Consider the following 20112-nt stretch of genomic DNA (forward strand, 5'->3'; position numbering starts at 1 on the left):
CTCCACTTTACCCATCGCCACTCCACCCCACTCGTCTGCCAATACATCCCACTCCACTCTACACCAGTCTAAACTGATCTACCCTACTCCTATCTACCCTAATCTACTCCCCCAATCTACCCCATTGCTCCCCAATGTACCCAACTCCAATCTATCCCAGTCAACTCTACCCCACTCCAATCTGTTCAAATACAAACTACCCCAGTCCAATCTACCTCACTCCATCCAACTCCAATCTACCCCATTCCACTACAATCTACCTCTCTCCTATCTATCCAACTTCACTCCAGTCTACCCCATTCCTCTCCAGTCTACCCCATCCACCCATTCTAATCTAATCTACCCCAACCCACCCCACCCAACCCAATCTACCCCACTCCACTCTGCCCCAATTCAATGTACCCCACTCCAGTCTACCACATTAATCAACCCAACTCCTCCACTCCAATTTAGAGCCACTCCAATCTACCCCCACTCCATTCTACCCCCATTCCACTCTATGTGAACCTTTCCCACTCCACAAGGCCCAAATCTACCCCAATCCACTCTACCCCACTGTATCCCATTCCACTCTACCCAATCTCCCCTACTCCACTTCATGCCAATCTACCAAATGCCACCCAAATCTACCCCACTACATTCCAATCTAACCCTCTCCACCCCAATAAACCCCACTCCACTCTACCCCACCCCACTCCATCACACTCCCTCTCCAATCTACCCCACCCCACTCCTATATACCCCAATCTTCCCCACTCTACCCAAATCTACCACACACTACCCCAATCTACCACACTCTACCCCAATCTATCACACTCTACCCAATCTACTGCACTCTACCCCAATCTACCACACTACACCCCACTCTACCCCACTCCTCTCAAATCTAACCTACTCCACTACAATGTACCCTACACCAATCTGCCCCAACCCGCTCTAGCCCAAGCTATCCCACTCCACCCCTGTCCACTCTACCCCAATCCACCCCACTCCAACCTACCCCACCCTAATTTACCCCACTCCAATCTGCCCCCCTCTACCCTTCCCCACTCCACTCCAACCTACCCCACCCTTATTTACCCCACTCCAATCTGCCCCCCTCTACCCTTCCCCACTCCACTCCACTCTACTCCATCCTGCCCTACTCAACTCCACCTCTCTCTAACTCAACTTCACTCCATTCCACCCCACTCTGCTAACTTTTGACCATGCTTGAAAGGAGCCACACTGGTGTCCAACATGGCTAACACATTGCCAGAGCCAGTACCTCTCACATAGGCGAGACTAATTGGGTTTGCCAATGCTAGTTCTCATTTGAAAAGTTGAGAAAATGTATTTTCTACAGTTTTTATTTAATAAAAACAGAGAGAAATAGCATGACGCCTATTTGTTTCACGCACTTCCCCACTGCATACAAATAGTAAAAATTGTGCAAATAGGTGTGCCCTGATCTTTTTATTTTTGTAACGGTTTAAAGCTCTATGATACATCATGTTAATGTTTATTCAAAGACAACATTTTCAACTCTGTGGGATTTTAAAAAATTACGTTTGCTGTAGCTACTAAAAACCAGGTGCTAATGCAGGCCCCCTGCTGCTTATGCATCATGGGAGGGAGGGGGTAGTTGGGATACTGCCATTGTTGAACAAGTATTAAAGTCAACCTGCGATTTTTCCTCTCTGTGCTGCCTTACTGTTCTGCACAGTTCACTCTTGTTGAAGATTAATATTCATGGGAGAACTACACAGCGATGTACTTGTTTCAAGGATATTTATTATGTGTATCTTTCTCGTTTGCCATTAATTTGCGTTCACAAGGAGCGAGCAAGGACGGGTTACATAACATGTTACCATTGACAACACGCAGTTGATGTTAAATTCAATATATAGCCTGGTTGAAGACTCCAGGCCTGTTGTATCTATTCAGCCCTGCTCGCTGCATCTCTGAATATTCCTGTGAATTTTCAGGGAAGATTGAGTTGCGAATACAGCTGGATTCATTGTTCCCATAGACTGAATGATAAAGTACATTCATAAAGATTCCAATTAAAGTGTGCTGTTTTCACATACTTGATGTGTTTTTCACCTGACAGATGCTTGTAACTACTCCAGAGAAGTGGGATGTTGTTACGCGAAAGAGTGTTGGTGACATTGGTCTTTCCCAGCTTGTGAGGCTGCTGATCCTGGATGAAGTCCATCTGCTTCATGAAGACAGAGGGCCTGTGTTAGAAAGCCTTGTGGCCCGCACCTTACGACAGGTAACACAGTCGTGGTTTCCTTCATGTGGTTGTAAAATGCAATTCCACTAATTGTACTGTTAAATACTGACTCGTTCAGAAGCAAAACAGTGTAGGACTTCCCAGCTATTTAGGTCGAGCATTCAAGGCTTCTTGTATATACTTTATCTGAATGTACTTTGTGGTCTCTAGAAATCAGCCATAGGACTTGTCGGCTTCGGCTTAGGGACTTTTTTTTCTGTTCACCTGCCTCTATTTAACTGTCTTGATAGAAAACTACCAGCAGAGGTCAGTAAAATACCAGATTCACTTTAGTATTCACTAAATTCCAGTCTATAGAAATTGTCTTCCATTACCAACCTTAGACAATAATATTTTTTCACATCTTGTATTTTCAGTGATATGACCACCGAAGGCCCTGATTCCCTGATTCCTTATTAAAAACAGAGCTTTGGACTGTACCATTTCCAGCTGTAAAGCAATATTTCTCTCCATGTATTCCCATACTTGGCGTGTCATGCAGCTTGGTGCCTACTTTCCCTCCATGTTAAAGAACAGTAGATGTTTCAGCACCCAGGCTAATGTGCTGCATAGTTAAATACATATAAGGTCCCAAAGCTGAGACCAAGTGCATTTCAAATGCTTGTTTTAATAGGTAGTTGATCTAAGAGCGATGTTTAAACATTTTGTAATCAGAAATGGGTCAGAAGATGTCACAAATCAGTGCGAAGACATTAAATTTGTGAACTGAGTATTTATTTCTTTGTTTGCATTTGTTATTGCTCATGTGTTGTACACTAATTATGGAAAACACATTGCAATTTCAGAATGTAGAAATTTCAGTATTTAATCGAAAACTTCTTAGCAAAAAAGCTTAACCCAAAGTTACGCTTTTTGTATTATTTAATAGGTTTCTTATATATATGTAACATCTTGCAAAGACAATAAACATAAACAGTGATCATCCATCTAACCATGTCGAAACATTAATGATCCCATCTATCATGACAATTGGGAATTATCCAAGTAAACATGTCATCCCCCTATCAGGTGAGATTTAACAATCCAGTTACTCGAATAATTTCACCACTTTCAGTGTAGTTCAATGAAATGAACAAATATCCTAAAGCTTTCTTGTGACTCCTCTTCTTTTATGGAGACCCTGTTTTATGACTTCCGGGTATCTCAGTACTAAATCCATTGTTGAATTATCCTGAGAACACTTCCCTTTGCCTCCCTGCTGCTGAAAGAAAATCGTTCCATACCATAAAGCGAATTAACCTGCTCATCAAATCTCAGCAGAAAACCTTTTTCTGACCCCCATGCTGTGTATCCCAATGCCCTTATAGTGTTGGTCGATAGCGTATGCCCAAAAGCATGGCTACCTCATTCAACAATACATCATATGGGTTAACCTGGTAGTAGGTGACCCACAGGCCCAACAAGAATGCATTTTCTTAGTTTGTTGTTTATACAGTTCCATCGCATCCAGTAATCACTAGACTGGCCTTTCGAAAGTACAGAGATCGGTCTTAAAGATGAACGTGAGATCGGAATTGACAAAAAGCAATACAGCGCCTAGGTAAAGTTCTCCAAAAGTTGAAACAATGAAAAAGTTTCAAGAGAAAAATGTATAAGTAGGTCACCAACAGTTACGCAGATAATGTTTGAGGTCAAGTAAAATACCTTTAGCCTTTTTGAATCCTTAACGTTATATTTAAACTTTAAGTTCTAAAAGGTTAATAAAGAACTTTCAGCACATATTTGATCAAAACAGAACACCTGCCTAAATTCACGCTCTCAGAACTAATCTTCGCTAAGCATACTAAAAGTGCACTTTATACCATGTGTAAAAGTAATGTGGATGATCCATAAGTATAAGAGGATGGTGATTTCTTGCAAATGCTAAGTATCTAGGCAATTTCCCTTGTAATCCTGGATTCAACAAGATTCTCTGGAAATCCATCAGGGAGAGGTTACTAACCTTTGATCATATATGAGTCGATCTCCATTCAAAAACAGGACTTGTCTGTAATAGCCAGGAGCTACTTTGACAATTATTACAAGATTAAGTATTTTTTTTGTAAATCCTGAAGCTTTGTACCCCCTACTTACTGTGTTTTTTGCCATAGTCTAAGAATATGCAGCTTTATTCTTTTGACCCCTCAAGATCATACCCATGATTTTGCAAATCACGGCAAAGCATTTTTGGAGCAGGTTGTGTGGTGAACAACTAAATTGATATAATATCTAAGACAGGGTGCTCATTTTGATAATGTTAAGTTTCCCTTATATATAAGAAGTTTCAGTGACACTTGTTCTAATCCTGAACCATGAAAACGAATTATTCCTTCATACTAGGGGACACAGTCTTAAATTGGTCCCGCAAAATTGTCAACGCTTACTGTGTAATGTCTCTTGAGCAACTTCTGGCATAAAAGATCAGTTCATATTTCTTTATATAAATACGTTTAATTTATAGCCTAAAACTTTAATGTAAAGGTAGACTAAATGAAGGCATGTTTTAAAGTGTTCTGAATCTGAAGGTAATAGCAAAATACTGTCAGGATATGTTAGTACCTTACGAATTCTGTCCTTTACCTTACACAAATGGTTCTTAACCTTCAGATGTCTGGTGACCCCACTGAATCACAACTAGAAGCTTGGGACGGCAGTGTGAGCAATTTCTGCTGTTTGAACCTCAAAACATTGAGCAAAACTACAGAAACAAGTATAGATTGAATAAATACACAAATTATTAAATATTTGAGCTAATTCACAAACAAAAAAATATACAAATATAAATTTAAATGTAGTGCTTTTATATAGCGCACAAATCACCCCCGAAGGGGGCTCAAGGCGCTGTGCACATACCGCTGTGGAACTCTTCCTGGCCTTTCCCTGTGAAGTGCCCACTCCTGGGCACCCCAAGGTGAAACCAGGCATCCTAGCGCTGTTGGGGCCGTTGTGAAGATTAGGCAAGCTATTGCCCAGAGTTGCAGAGTGGGACCCATGATTAGAATAGGCACCGAGGCGAGAATATCAGGTCCGGGGAAATTGAGCCCAAGACCCGCCGAGGCGGCAATTGAACCCTGGTCCGGGCCAGACCTCTGCATCAGGGTCTGCCGCTCTAACCATTGAGCCACACTTCTCCACAATCCAAATTTTAATGTTAATTGGAAGATTGAAGCTGTTCAAAAAGTGGTTTTATTTCTAAAAGATGAAGCAGTATGCTAGACTCTAGCATATCATTAGCTTTTTTTGATTTTAGCTTAATGCATGGTCTCTTAGTCCACACATAAGAGGGTCCTGGGGGGACCACCAATTGTCCATACTAGATTCAGTTTAGTGTACTTGCACAACTACCATCCATCATGCTTAAGGATACCAACTTAAATATTAACTTCCAATTAACCTTAAGTTCTATATTTAATAAAGATACAGGAAATTATGTGGATACCTTCTCAACCCCTTCTGAGTATTATTGCTTAGCACGTCACAAAGTCCGTTCTTTTGGCTAATTAGGAATATAACACAAAGCATGCATTAATAAGAGAGTGCTAATCCTGCCCAGTTTGAAAAAAGGCAATTGAGAAATAAAAGCTATATTTTCAGACAGATATGATAAAACATAAATATGATGTGTATTTGTAAAGTGTATTGAGCATCTTCTAGAAGTGAAGCAATAAGCCTCACAATTCTTAGCTCCAGTCATTAATTCTATGTTTAAGACCAAATCCACCCAAATGGAAGCATAGTTAGAACATGTTTTGTTCCTGTTTCTGCTTTATCCACCTACTCGGGAAGAGCTCAGGAAATTGAAAAATAATCTGTGCATGATTGATTATCATATATAGAAAATGATTAATCTCTGTCAAGCAGATATTTAATCCACTAGGCATCGTCCAAATGTAGTATTACATTTAACATTTTTATCTTCTTAATATATATATTGTCCCAGCTAGCAGAATTCTTTGAACAGGAAATAACTGGTTTGAGGCTAACATGAAAGTCACCTGCCATCATGATATTGTGTGTGAAGAAATAAAGTTGCTGAAAATTGCAACTTGTTAGGAAAGACAACTAGAGGGAACTGTCTACAGAACAGATGGGGTTGGTAGATGTGTATCCAGCCTCCAAACATCTGTACTAACTGAACACTTAATTCACTCAATTTTCATTGTGCATATTAGAAGCAACCAGCATATTAAAACATCATAAATAATAACTGAATGCACGAACACTTTATAACGGTGTAAAACTAAAAAACCAGTGTGCATTACTACATTCTCGTAGCAAAGAGGTCCAAGCTGCTTTGTGCAGTACATTTACACTTCAGTTTCTAGTTTTCCATTTGTAGTACAATACAACTTAATTCTGCTATGTTCCTCAGTGTTGATGTCTGACCTCCGAGATCTTTATATGGGTTTCTTGGCCGGTACAAATTTTGGGACCAGTGTCTCTTGGTACCATATTTTAGTATTCTGTGGTACTGGATAACAAGGAAACCTAAATGCATGCTACAGAAAATGTCTTTTGGTGCTGGGCTTACACTTAGCATCATACAAAAATTGCGTACCTATTGGTGGAAATGTGCAAGTGAGAATTCTCTATACAGTTCTTGGGGGCAAGGAATTCCAGATTCAGTTTTCTCCTCTTCATTGGTCTCCTGTTGTATTTATCTGAAAGAAGACTTTTGTGCACATATTTTTCTTGTTTGATCATTGAGTTCTAGATATGTGAAATTGGGCGATCGTACGTTGAAGAATAACAGCGACATGGCCGTCATTTTAAAATAGTGCCCAAATCCTTAAACTTAAACCTTTTCTCTACTTGGACCAAGTTAAGCCCACTTCATCCTCTCAGACATAACATTGTCTCTTGTGGCCCTTGTTAAGATGGACTTGTGTTCACTGTCTTGAAGTTTGTAGGAAATGTTTTAAAAGAAATCCAGGTGTAGCACATTCACATAATCAAGGCTTTAGTAGTTTCCCCTAATAATTCGAAAGTCATTCTTAATTCCACATCATGAATTTAAGGGAATATTGATGAACTCCTATACAGTCCCGTAAATTCATAAAAACTGAGTGCTACTACATTATCCCAGTTTTACATCAAATCCCTTATATTATCTGGCATTTCTATTATCCTCTTGCTCCCATAAATGTTGCAGATATAATTGTGATAGACCTCTTTCGTTTCTGTGGTTTTGCCTCTTCGTCCTTAATTTAGTTTTTGAGGAGCTAAGAGATGAGCAAGGGCAGTGTTTTAATCTGTAAAAAATAAGTGCTAGTGCCCAATTTTGGCACAGAAACCCGTAATCGGCATTATTGAATGTCGGGGTCCCGAAAACCAACCTACGTAGTCTTGCCTTCATATGCCACTAGACACTATGTTGACAAAGATCAGGGGATGATTGTTTTCAAGTTTTTGGACGCTGCATTAAGCAACTGCCACTTAAGCAAATGCCTTTTTATTTACTTGTTATTTTCAGGAAAAAAACGTTTTGGAATCTTATTTCTCACAAAATGAAACGCAACAGCAGCAAGAAGCTGCAGCACGAACACGGAACACATTAATTAAGAACCCTTTTTAGATTATTTTTAGATGTATAGAAAAATGAACGTGTCATTACTGGACTAGTTTTGCTCCGGGTAAGTTATGCAAAAGCGGAAGTAAAAAGGTTGTTTGATTTATAGGGCAGCGTGGCACATATGTAACTGAATAAATAAAGTGCTGACGGTGGAAAGGGGAAGGTTCTTCATTATCGGAGCTCCACATCTTTTTTTTTCTGGGATATATATTATTTCCTCTACACGCTGTTCTAAAACGAGTCAAACCAACGGCACGGTGATGTTGGAGATATTAGGAAGCAAGGCCAGCTTTATGTAGGCCAAATTAACAGTAACGCCATTTACAAACGCCTTCGGGTTTTTCTGGGTTGATTTTGTAGTTTATCAGCGACCTTTTAACAACTTTGCTGGCAGTCATTATTTTGCTCTGCCGTGCCTTTTTAGCTCCTTTTTGGCCCTTAATTAATTACTTGAATCACGCTTTACCTGATTGATACCAGCCTTCTTAATCTGACTGATAATGACCTCAAACGGAATTAGATTATGCAGTCTATTTGTATGAAATCTCATATTATTGTCCTTTAGTTTTCCGTTGTAAAATTATTTAACACCAAATCTGATGCTCTTCCCCCTCCCCTCTAGTGCGTTTCCCTGTGCTTTCTTGACAGCAGCAAGGTATGCCTCAACATTGGTATGATTATCTTGGCACCGATAATATGGATATACTTGCATAGGCTTACTTTGTCTTCACTCATCGCCATTGATAAACCCCTTATTTGACTTCTCCTCAGCATTATAACTTAAATTGACATGTCACCTGCATATGTTACTATTCTTTTTATCAGGGCAAGTAGAGAACAAACATGTTTAATATGGAAATACAGGTTTAATTTGTTACATAGCAAGCACGGGACAGAGGAAATGCTATTAATCAAAAAGACTCACATTGCTGATCTATATGGCATTATTCAAAGATTTACCCTGCATAATAATCACTGTTATTCTTACCAAACTCAGTAGTCGCAATCGGAAGAATGAAAGACAAAACGTCTGGGCATACCCTTGGACACTTAGGGCGAACATAGCATGTGTTTGCTATGTTCGCCCACAGCGGCTAAGGGTATGTTCAGACGTGGGTCCCTTGCTCGCTGGGCCGGTATACACCTGTTACAACGCATTTGTTACAACGCACTACTGTTACAACGCGACTTTTACAACGCATACCATTACAACGCATTGCGCTGGGGGGCGCTCTAGGATAGGGAATAAGTATAATTTACTATCCAACACCTTCCCTAGGCTCCACGGGGACTGGAGTTAGAATAGTAAATTATACTTACCACTATCCAGCACCTCAAAGCGCTATGCGTTGTAATGGTATGCGTTGTAATGGTCGCGTTGTAACGGTAGGTAGTTGTAATAGTATGCGTTGTAACATGGTACATCCCGCTGGGCCACTGGATTCAAGCTAGCCTGATTGATGAGGTATGAAACCCTCAAACCGGTCCCTGGATGCCTGTTTCCGGTCCAGGGAGGACCTGGCCTGGCAGTTCGGGATGGACTGTTCCCCTGAGGAACAGGGTCAAGACTGATTTGCATATGGCTAGGTCCAAACTGGGGTGGCATAGTGAGCAAAAGAACGATGGATTAAACCCAGATCTGTAACTGGGGATGAGTGGTTGAAAAGTTTCAGCGCTCCGTCCACCATCTAGTTGGGTTTGCTATGCATACTCTGTACCGGTGCTCAAAGCTCTGAATTTATTTTTTGAGAGACATGGCAATAGTTCTCACGCCGTCTATTAAATGGCAATAGTCCCCACAGATGGGTAATGGGGAAGGAGCAAGCCGAACAAAGTCACCATAATAGGCAACTTTTTTCCTCCTTACCTTCTTTCATTATAGGATAGTGAATTCTATTTTTAAAAAAAGATTCCATTTGTTTTTCAGCATAGCCCATACTTTACACATACTTATATTAGAAAGGCTTTTGAATTCCCCTAACGGTTGGAAGCTGACTTCATCAATTAAATGTAGCTTTTGGTGAAGTGCGTGCTGAAAACCCTGCTTTAGCGGAAGTGAATTTCTGGCGATGTTTGTGCTCTAAAACGTTCAGATATGATGTTGCTGAGGATTCTCTCCTTCCTTTCCTTGTGGGACTGAGGGAGTAGTCTGCCACATCTAGAGAAATTTAAACTGCTATAAATAGTCTAGTGCAGGAGATCTGCATAGCTTCTCTTCTATTTCTTGTGCTCCCATTTTCATAACACAATGATGGCCTGTATTTTGATACCAGAACCTATGCCAAATAAACAGAACAGAATTACCGTATGTATTCCTTTACACATTCCGCATCCACTTATGGATCGTCGTGTTAAACTGTCATGATGATGATGTCCTACATAGACAATCGAATGAGATATTAAGAAACCTCTCTCCTCGGCGGCCACCTTGGAAGCATTGAGGTGAATAATGCAAGTACCCACATTCGCGGAAAGGTGTGTGGGTGCTGGGTTTGTATCCTCAAACATCCTCTAATAATAAAAGATTTACTGGTCATAGAATGTATTAGTAGATAATTGAGCGTGGCTAGCTTTGTTATTGTTATTGAAATCATCTCTTTTATTGTGCTGTTTGTTCCTTTGTGAAACTGTTCTTATGTAAATGGCTTGTCGACAGCACATAACTGTTTTTTGTAAAGTGCTCTGACACAGATATCCTTTATGCCTTGCTTGTGCACTCTAAAGCTGCAAACATAAATAAGAAAAGACTTCAGGCTGTAGCCTGCCAAATCTTGCGGTTCAAAAGACTGTGACTGTCAATAACTAAAGCCGGCTGGGCCTATCAGAAGGGGTGTGGAATGCCCCTCTTTGATCTTGTTCACGTCATTCTATCATCTGTTGTTAGGGCATGAGTGGAGTTAAAAAGGGCATTCTTAGTTACCCCACAGGATGCTCTGCCCAGAACATGGGCTAATATGCTTGCCCTGGATTGTGCTTGTGTGTGAATTTGATTGTATGTCACACATGTGCTGTAAATCCACCCACCAAGAGTGCACAGTTTCTGCAGATTAGTTTAGAATATTTATGTGATTTATTGTGGCACTGCATAGTGCACTTGAAACAAAGAGCAAGGCAGTATGTCAGATCTAATGTTTGTGTAGAATCTGATGAGGATTAATGATAAGTGTGTTGGTTTGGCGTTGCCCCAGCTCCCCAAATGGACCAGCGGTCACTAGTAATGCTTTGCATAACTCCAAAATTTTGTCTTGGGCACATACATCTTGACTTAGAGATCGACAATTTAGGTTGCGTTTTTAATGCTGGGAGTGTAAGGATTCGCACTTTCTTTTGCAACCTACCAAATCTTTCCTACTTAATGATCTCCTGTTGTTCTGTATGTCTTTAGTAATTGCACAAGTCTCTTCTAGGCCAAAATGTGGGCACCGCTTCGCTTCTTATTTATCACATCAATCTTGTTTCCCTGCTCTAAGTTTTGGGATTTTTTGGGGGGAAGATAATACAGAATTAGTTTCTCACTTTTTATTTATATTTTAGTTTTTTTGCCCTAGGTGGGATGGGTATGCCCAGATGTGGGTACCATGCACACTGTGTCACTGGAGACAATCTATACCTGGATGATGAGCCCTTACTGTGGCAAAATCAATCCTTGGTTGCTTGTGTTCCAGTTCAGGGAGGGCCTGGCCTGGCAGTTCATGCTGAACTGTTCCCACTGGAGCAAGGTCAAGACTGATTTGCATATACCTGAGTGCAAACTGAGGTGGTAGGTTGTGCAAAATAATGATGTAATTGAATGCAGCTCAATAAATTACCAGAGGCTGAGACTAATTCAAGCATTCCACCCATCACTTTTTTGTATACTTCAACACGTTTCTAATGTGGCAGTTGGGTTTCGGATGCATCAGCTTTGCTTCTGCTTTAGTCTTTAACAGTAGCCTTTAGGAAAAATGCTGGCTTTTTGGGCTTTCTTTTTTTCTAAAACAAATGTTTTGATTTTTGCTTGAAATAAATAAAGAGGTCTGGGATTTTTTTTTTTAATTTCTTTACTAAATCTTCACAACAACACAAAACATTGCACTAACATTTGCTGATTTGGACGGTTGTCTGCATTACAATACCTCACATTTGAGCCTAGTTCAGTTTATACCCCAGTAAAAAAAGTTGAGTAGGTAATGTAATTTATCCCTCTATCTGACTCGCTCATGTCAGAAGCATCCCTGTAACATGCCATGAAGCCCTCTCATTCCCAAAAAAGGGACCAATGCACAGGGCCCGTCGGTGAGACAGGCATCCCTGGGTATGAAGAAGTGCACAACGAGCTCACACAATCGCTGCATCAGTGCAGCAGCCTGCCCTCCCGGTTCGGGTATTGGGTTATAGAGTGTAATCGTGTCCATCATACAGTGTTGCAGTCAGGACCCTCCCTCAGGTATGCCTGCAGTAGGCCCCCAATGTCACGCGGGCCGTGAAGTCATGGGTAACAACTCGGCATATGTGTTTCGCTGATCTTTACAAAATGTGAAATCGCCCATGAATTTGGGAGCTCTTCCACTCCCCGATCTGCATGCCACTGTCCGCTTTGCCAAGAGTAACCCCAATGAAATGAACTTCCTGTAGGGGTCCTAAGTTCACTCCGTATATCCCAGTAGCGCCATGACCGGGGTGAGGTGTATTTTGAGTGTCTATCATGTGCGACAGGGCGGCTGACACCTTTGAACAATATTCTTGTACCACAGCACAGTCCTATGCAAGATGCAGGAAATCTTCCCCACCGCTTCCACATCTGGCTCGGCAGTCATCAGGTTGTAACTTGTATCTGTGGAGCCTCGCCGGGGTATAGTAAACACGATGTATGTATTTGTATGTTTTTGAAATGTTTGCTTCGCAGGCGACTACTAACTGTTATCATATCGGTTTGTTTACAACAATCGAGCCATTGATGTCTGTAAGTGGTGTGACCCGCCCAAATTTCAGCCAGCTAGTGAACGTTTCTGGATCCTGGGGCGCTCTGCCTGGGTACTACGGTAGAATAGAGAGACCATATGTGCGGGTCCTGAATTCTCCAGTAACACATGTAGTGTTTGTTGTGTAGGGGGTTCTTGGGGAAAGGAGGGATTGGGGCTTCATTGTTGTGCCTAAGCCTAATATATAAAAAAAATCTCCAGCAGTGTAATCGTCTCACCCCTCAGCAATGTCTTGCAGCCTTTGAAAACCCCTTCATGATCGAGATCCCCTAGGTGGCTATACTCCTTTTGCGCAACGTTTTACAACAGGTAGTATGAGTGACAGGACTCAAAGGATGATAAGGGAGGGCGTCACCAGGGAGTATAGTAAGGGTTTGCTTAGCTTTTTTGCCAACCGTTGCCACTCACGAGTAATGCATGTCACTTTCGAGAATGAATTGCCTGTACCGGGAGTTTTGCGCCTATAAAAGAGCTAGTGGGGACAGGAGCCATATAACCCTGTTCTATCGCTAAGTGGGGCATGAATGGCAGCGGCCGCAACGAATAAGTCGCAAAATGGGCTTGTGCGTACAGATAGTATAACTCCATGTCAGGAGCTTCAAAGCTACCTCTTGCAAAAGGTTGGGTAAGTGTAGCCCAGCGCACTCGGTGCTGCTTGCCACCCCAGGTCAGTCAAGTCAGCTGTGTCTGTAAAGTGTGGAAAAATTGGCATCCAGAGGGGTATGGTATATTAAGGAATAAATATAATAGCTTCGGCAATACAACCCTTTTGATTAAAGTGATCCGCCCCACCAATTACAAGGGCAAAGAGATCCAGTGAGATACAGACACCGTAAGCGAGGCAGCGGCAGTGCCATAGTTAGCCCTCAGTGTTTTCTATCTGTCCAGAGAGACCACAACTCCCGAATATTTTATTTCTGAATCACACCATGTCAGTGGGTAATCAAGTGGGAGCCTCTAAGGGTGTTGGGAGTGAGAGAAAAGATCTGGGACTTACCCCAGTTGATAGTCACTTATGATACCTCCCCAAAGCGGATAAACTCACAGAGCATAGGATTCAGATTAACTTGTGGGTTTCAAATGTAGAGGGTAATGTAATCATTATAAAGCAAAACTAGCAGATGTCAAATAAGGTATTGCAGCGCGTATTCCCAATGATGTTGCTGGAGTTTCACAGCTAGAGGCTGGAATACCAACGCAAATAAGAGGGGTGAAAGAGGGCACTCTTGCCCTGTGCTTTGAGAGATGGCAAGCATGGCAAATAACCGCTATATAGCAGTCGACAGTAAGGTGCGCAAGAAGAAAAGTAACTTCTGATCCCAACCCTCCCCCCACCCACACCAGCGGCCTAATCGCGCTGGCAAGTCCAATCTCACCTTAATACAGAACCATAGGAAAAAGGGGGTCTCTGCCTACCATTTTACAGCAGTTGAGGAAGAGCGCTAAGGGAGATGTCCAACTTTTTGATAGATTAGGGAGAATTAAGAAAATTGACAGAGATAAAGTCTGAGCGGGAGACAGAGAGCGAAGGGAAGAGGAAAGCCAGGAGGGGAAACCGATAGAAGGGAACGTATAGAGGAATAAGGAATGTTAAAAAAGGGTCTCAATCTGTAACATCAAATGAAGAATTCTCGGAGAGGGTATCTCCAGGGACCTTAACAGGTCTCCTCGGATTAACAAGGATGTCCTGGATTAATAGTAAGTCTTACTTTGACTCCAATTGTTTGGGAACCCTGATGAGACTCTTCTGAAATGGTGGGCCCTTTATACCTTGTTGAGGCGGGAATCCTAGCTGTATGTTCAGTACGATGAGGCAGTCTTCGGTTTAAGGCATGAGTATAAGGAGGTGGACATTATTAGAGTTAATTTCACAGAACAGAACCCCACAAACGCATCTCAGCCAGGTTCTGAAAGCCGGGATGCAGATCTAGAAGCCTGCTCTGCCTCCTTGGCTGAAGACTGACGACGATTTTCCCGCTTAAGGAATTCTTGGGCCTGCTGCGGGGTATTGAAGATCTGCTGCTTCCACTGAAAAGTGATGCGAAGTCTCACTGGGTATAACATAGCGTAGAGGATATTAACCTGTTGCAGCTTCTGCTTCACTGGAAGAAATTTTGTTATAGGCCGTCTCCTGCCATCAAAAAGTCTGTATACATTGATATGGAGTTCCCTTTGTAGGTTAGATTACACTTTTCTCTGGTTAGTCGCAAGATGGTGTTGCAGTCGCGATAGTTTAAAAGCCTGGCAATATTGGACCTGAGCGTGGAGCCAGTAGGGGATGTGCCCTTTCCACCACTAGATGCTTAGAGGGACGAGGCATCGAAAAGCATCACCGACATGTGCTCTACATACTCCTCCATCCGCCCGGTACCAGTGGATTCAGGAATACCAAGGATGCAGATGTTGTCCCTGTTTGAACGTGCCTCTATATCTTCTATTTTTAGTAGAGATTACTTTCAAGAGATGTTCCATGTTTTATATGCGCTCCCCTCTCTGCGAGGACACATCGGCCAAACTAGAGATTTGGTGTTTACTTTTGTTGATGCGCCGGTCATGTTTCTATAGTCTTTGGGTAATGAAGTCCATGTGCATACTCCTAGAGACCATATTGGCTTTGATTGATGTAAGGCTTTGGCCCATGGTAAGCAGCAGAAAGCGTGCCTCAGCATCTTCAGGCTGTGATTGTGATTGATGCCCTTCGGCCATACCTGTGTCAGGGTCCCCAACTGGGACACGTGCAGATTTCTGGGGTTTAAAGGGCAGTTTGGCCTGTTCTCTCTCTTTTCGGCGTATAGCCTTGACACAGTCTCGTCAGCGGGGAGTAACACTGAAAAAGACTAGTGTGAAAAGTGGGTAAAGTAGAACATCTGGCTGCAACCTGTGTCATATATAGCAAATGAAAGCAATTAGTGCAGTCCTCTCCTACAGGATCGCCTGGGAGGCACCATGCAGACCCACGGGTGAGGGCTTTCTATACCAGGAGCATATAGCTGCAGTCGATGGACACCCTCCTCTGCCTGCAACATGTACCCGGCTGCGTAAGCCTCCACAGCTCACATTCGTCACTCACCTCCAGATGTGTAAGAGCCAGACTGCAGGAGAAACCAGCCCCTGGCTGTATGACTGCTAGGCAGGCCGGTACAGTACTGCAGTTCACGCCTGCTCCGGCGCGGCAATTTCCGCAGGTGATTCCCACAGCCTTCAGCAATGCAGGGAGGGGTCTTGTGCCTCTGGGGGGCCGCCGTTGGGCATGGTTGGGGAAGCCCCGGCTGGCAGCTCAAGACTTTCGTGGTGTGCAGCGTCTTCTTAGCCCTTGCCAGGTTCTGGGACTTCCTTTTCTTCCACACATCACGCGTCACCACACGCTGTCACAGACTCGCCTCTCGATCCTGGGGCAACGAGACAAGGCGGCCTCGATAAGGTCAGCTGCGATGACTCCCAGCTGTGCCGCGCCCCAATGTGTGGTCTCCTCGATGAAGAGTCAGCACTGGATTTCCCCTCCTATATCATTGTGCCCAACATCTTGTAGGACCTGCTGGATCTCAGCGTTGATGCTCTAGCTGGTACCTCGTCTGCAGCAGTCCTGGTGCTCCTCCTCTCACACTACTCGGTGGCGGAACACGTTAGGAATCTTGTGGGAGTGTAATTGCGCGTTGGCAGTCTCATCTAGGGTAGGATTTTGTAGGATTGGCGTCCAGGACGGCAGGAGCCTCACTCGGGTTTAGCCATTTTGCTCACTAGCTCTCTGGCGCCCCCGAGGTCTGGTCATTTAGAGACATTGGCAGAGGAGGCATGCATTGTCAATCAACAGTAAATTTTATAATACACTAGCTTACCCACCGCGCGTTGCTGCGATCTCAGAAGAAAGGAAATTTAAGGAAACTTGTTATGATAACATTCAATTTACATTGTGTCATTTTTATTGAAACTTATTCATTATAATATGAAAAACATTTTAAAGTGTTGTTTTAATTCTGTTTATTTATTAGAGTGCTTGTGGATACACAGTATTTTTTGTTTTTCCGTCTGGTGCGTACACGAATAAATCAGAAGGTTTTCCGACGCGTGAGCTGGCCACATACTGTTGTCCATGTGAGAAGCACGTATTCTCCTAATCTAGTCCACACACTTGCAGCGATTGTCCTTGTGCTTTGTTGATGGTCATTGCAAAAGTGAGTCGCACCGGAAACTGTAAACGTTGCGTACACGAATAAATCAGAAGGTTTTCTGACGCGTGAGCTGGCCACATACAGTTGTCCATGTGAGAAGCACGGATTCTCCAAATCTAGTCCACACAATTGCAGCGATTGTCCTTGTGCTTTGTTGATGGTCATTGCAAAAGCGAGTCGCACCGGAAACTGTAAAAGTTCAGTATTGCAAAGATTATGAGGGCCCTGGGGGCGATATGTAACAATTTTTTTCTTTTTGCCAGAAACCTTTGCGGGAGTGTACTCAACAACTTCCCAAAGTTTCATGACGATCGGATGAATGGTGTAGTAATCCATAAAGGACAAACAGACATACATTCGTTTTTTTTATATATATAGATTCCATGTTAGTAGCCCATAGGAAACCCTCTATACCTTAGCTATTCAGGTGCTTTTGGTCAGTACCAGATTCCACCAACTTCCTTATGTGAGATCCAGAGGCCCATTTCCGACCATACTTTGCTTTTACATCACCGCAGTCAGTCTGTTCCGGTCGCCAATCTCATTTAGTCCACATATGATTTAGTCCACATAGCAGATTGAGCCATAATACTCTTCTAGTCCACATATGTGGACTAGAGGAGTAGAATGGCACAATCTGCTTTGAGGTGTAGAGAAAATTGATCGTAACTGCAGGGTTTTTCTTCAATCTTGAATGACATTATGGCTCTGGTGCTCTTTCCTTCCTTGAAATGTAATATTAGTAACACATGGGAATGAATGTCTGAAGTCACCAGCACGTTTTTGTTATACTTGTCTTTCCATTAATTTTTTTTGCAGCAGTGGGTATACCGGTTCCAGGCATTCTTGAGTTAGCCAGATTAAAACGTGTCTAAATCTCACACAATGCACCCGGTCAATAAAACGTTGTATTTAAATATACTTGACAGGCTGTGACCTACGTGTTTATGGGCAGTATTTTACTTGACATAAGGGAGAGAGGACTCTTGTAATCTGGCAATGGCTGCCTTTAACAAATCCATAGTTTTAGAACACCATAAAATGCTTTGGCATTCTGTGCAATTCAAATCCACCTTTGCAGCACTTTAGTCTTATTGCACCATCTAATTGTGTGGGGGAAAAGAGTAGTACTCCCATCATGAATTCATTATAGACGATTTTTGGGGATCCACATAAGTTGGCAATGCCTGCAAAATGGTGTAAGGATGGAACCGTGGGTTGCCACTTGCATTAGAGTACAAGATGGCTGGCGGGTACGAACACTAATGAACAAAAGCCCTAAAGTGATGCTTCTATACTCTCAGATGTGTGTTCTAGATAGACATAATATGTGTGTGTTTTTTTTTTTTTTTTTGCATGTGCTCCTACGGTTTTACAGTTTCACAACGATGGTAAGCACTAAAATACTCTGGTATCTCACCTGGGAACTGAACCTATGACCACACATCCCAGAGACAGCGATTAGTTGCTATGGAGTATTTGTTGGAGAGCTCGAGCTCCCATGGCCCTGGCATGAAAAGACAATGACAGGCCTTGCCAGCAAGGAAGTCTTGGAGGCCCTATTATTGCCTCTTGGTATTTGTGCTGTGGCACTCTAAATTCAGAAGTGTGATGCTGCGGCATTGCTTGCTGACAGACAGCTGCGAGTATGCACAAGCAAAATGAAGGAATATTGATGAGAGCAGAACACTTGCCAAGTTTTTCAACTTTGTGCTAGGCTATCTCTTTTTTGGCGCACATTTTATGATATGCTCTCCTTTCCCTGGTTGATGCACACATTCTCCATGACATGTTAATGCGAGCTTTGGTTGCCTTTTCCTGCTATTGCTTCCAAAACCTCCTCAATAAACTGTTCAAACATTGGCAGGTTTATGGCGAATCAGTACTGTATTAAAGGGTTAGAGATTAATGTTGGCGAACAATAGTGAGCGTATAACCATCCATTACTTTTTGTGCTCAAACGGAAAGACCCAGCGAAATCATGAAATAAACTACATTTCGTGTCGCACACAGTTACTGTTTGCTCGCTCTGGCTTTCCTAGCCATGTCTTGTCATTCATCGATTATATTTAATCCATGGATATTTAAGGAGACCGTTGGTTTTCCATTCTCATGAGTGGGTTTCTCCAAGAAGAGGTCATAGCACATTGAACCAGATTGTGATAGGGTTCACTACTAGAAGACTAAACCAGACTGGCCCAGATTGTGGTGGCATTCGCTGCTGGAAGACCTTACAAGGCAGGCACAGGGGGAAATAGAGTGGCTGTCCCAGGGGCTTTCCACGGACTTTCCACAGATTGATGCTGCAAGCTGTAACTCCGAGTTTTTTTTACACATATGCATACAAACCTTAAACTATTTACCCAAGGGAACCTTTACAGTTCACCTTACTTCCTTTTTGCTGTTCTATAGCAGTGTTGTCAAGTGTAAGTCCATCAGGGCCAGAAGCCTGCCATGTTTTCAGGCTGTGCACTTTAGGCGAATTTGCACACAGTAAAGCAAAATCAAATCATTTACGTAGTCTTTGGTTATCCCCAAAACTGACACCAATTTGTTTTTTGGGACAACTATGGAAACGCATTGTCTAGCTTCTAGATGTCTCTCATTAGATAACTTATGTAATGTGTATGTGCCATTAGAGAGGTTCTGTTCCTAAACTTTGCACAGATAGGTCTAAGGGGGTGGATTCGTATTCCCTCTCCAGCATACTGTACAAGAATTTTCTTATTTTATTGGATTTTATTTTCCGTGAGTAGTAAACATCAAGGTTCCATTTCCTCCGTGGATGGACTTTTGATCAGACTAAGTGTAAACAGTCACAGAAAACACGTTTTGAAGCGTTTTTCGGACTTTCTTAAAATGATTATCCCAGAATATAAGACATGTGGATAGAATTCTGCATCTGGATTAGTGGGGTTTCCTGTGGAAATGGGTGCATCTAAAGGGGCTAATGTGATAGTCACTAATGCCGCTGGTTTTTACTGAACTTTCCAAAATGTCAATTTGTAGTTTACAAAGATCCGAGGTTTGTCTATTTGAAACGCATAAAAACAATCATTGATACCCACAGCATGAAATGGCAGGTCAGGACGCCGAGCATCTGGCATCTTTGTGTTAAACCTTTCATTTTCAGTGTGGTGTGCTATAAATTGG

General features: G+C 42.4%; 1 protein-coding gene across 1 annotated transcript in view; it reads left to right on the top strand.

The window, feature by feature from the left end:
- The window catches only part of ASCC3 (activating signal cointegrator 1 complex subunit 3), a 2217780-nt gene that overhangs the window by 930715 nt on the left and 1266953 nt on the right, over positions 1 to 20112 (top strand). The window contains exon 11 of the mRNA XM_086926668.1: positions 2093 to 2257. Coding sequence (XP_086782794.1) covers positions 2093 to 2257 — 165 coding nt within the window. The remainder of the gene's footprint in view (positions 1 to 2092; positions 2258 to 20112) is intronic.

This window comes from Lissotriton vulgaris, chromosome 6 (genome assembly GCF_964263255.1).
Source record: "Lissotriton vulgaris chromosome 6, aLisVul1.2, whole genome shotgun sequence".
Lineage (NCBI taxonomy): Eukaryota > Metazoa > Chordata > Amphibia > Caudata > Salamandridae > Lissotriton > Lissotriton vulgaris.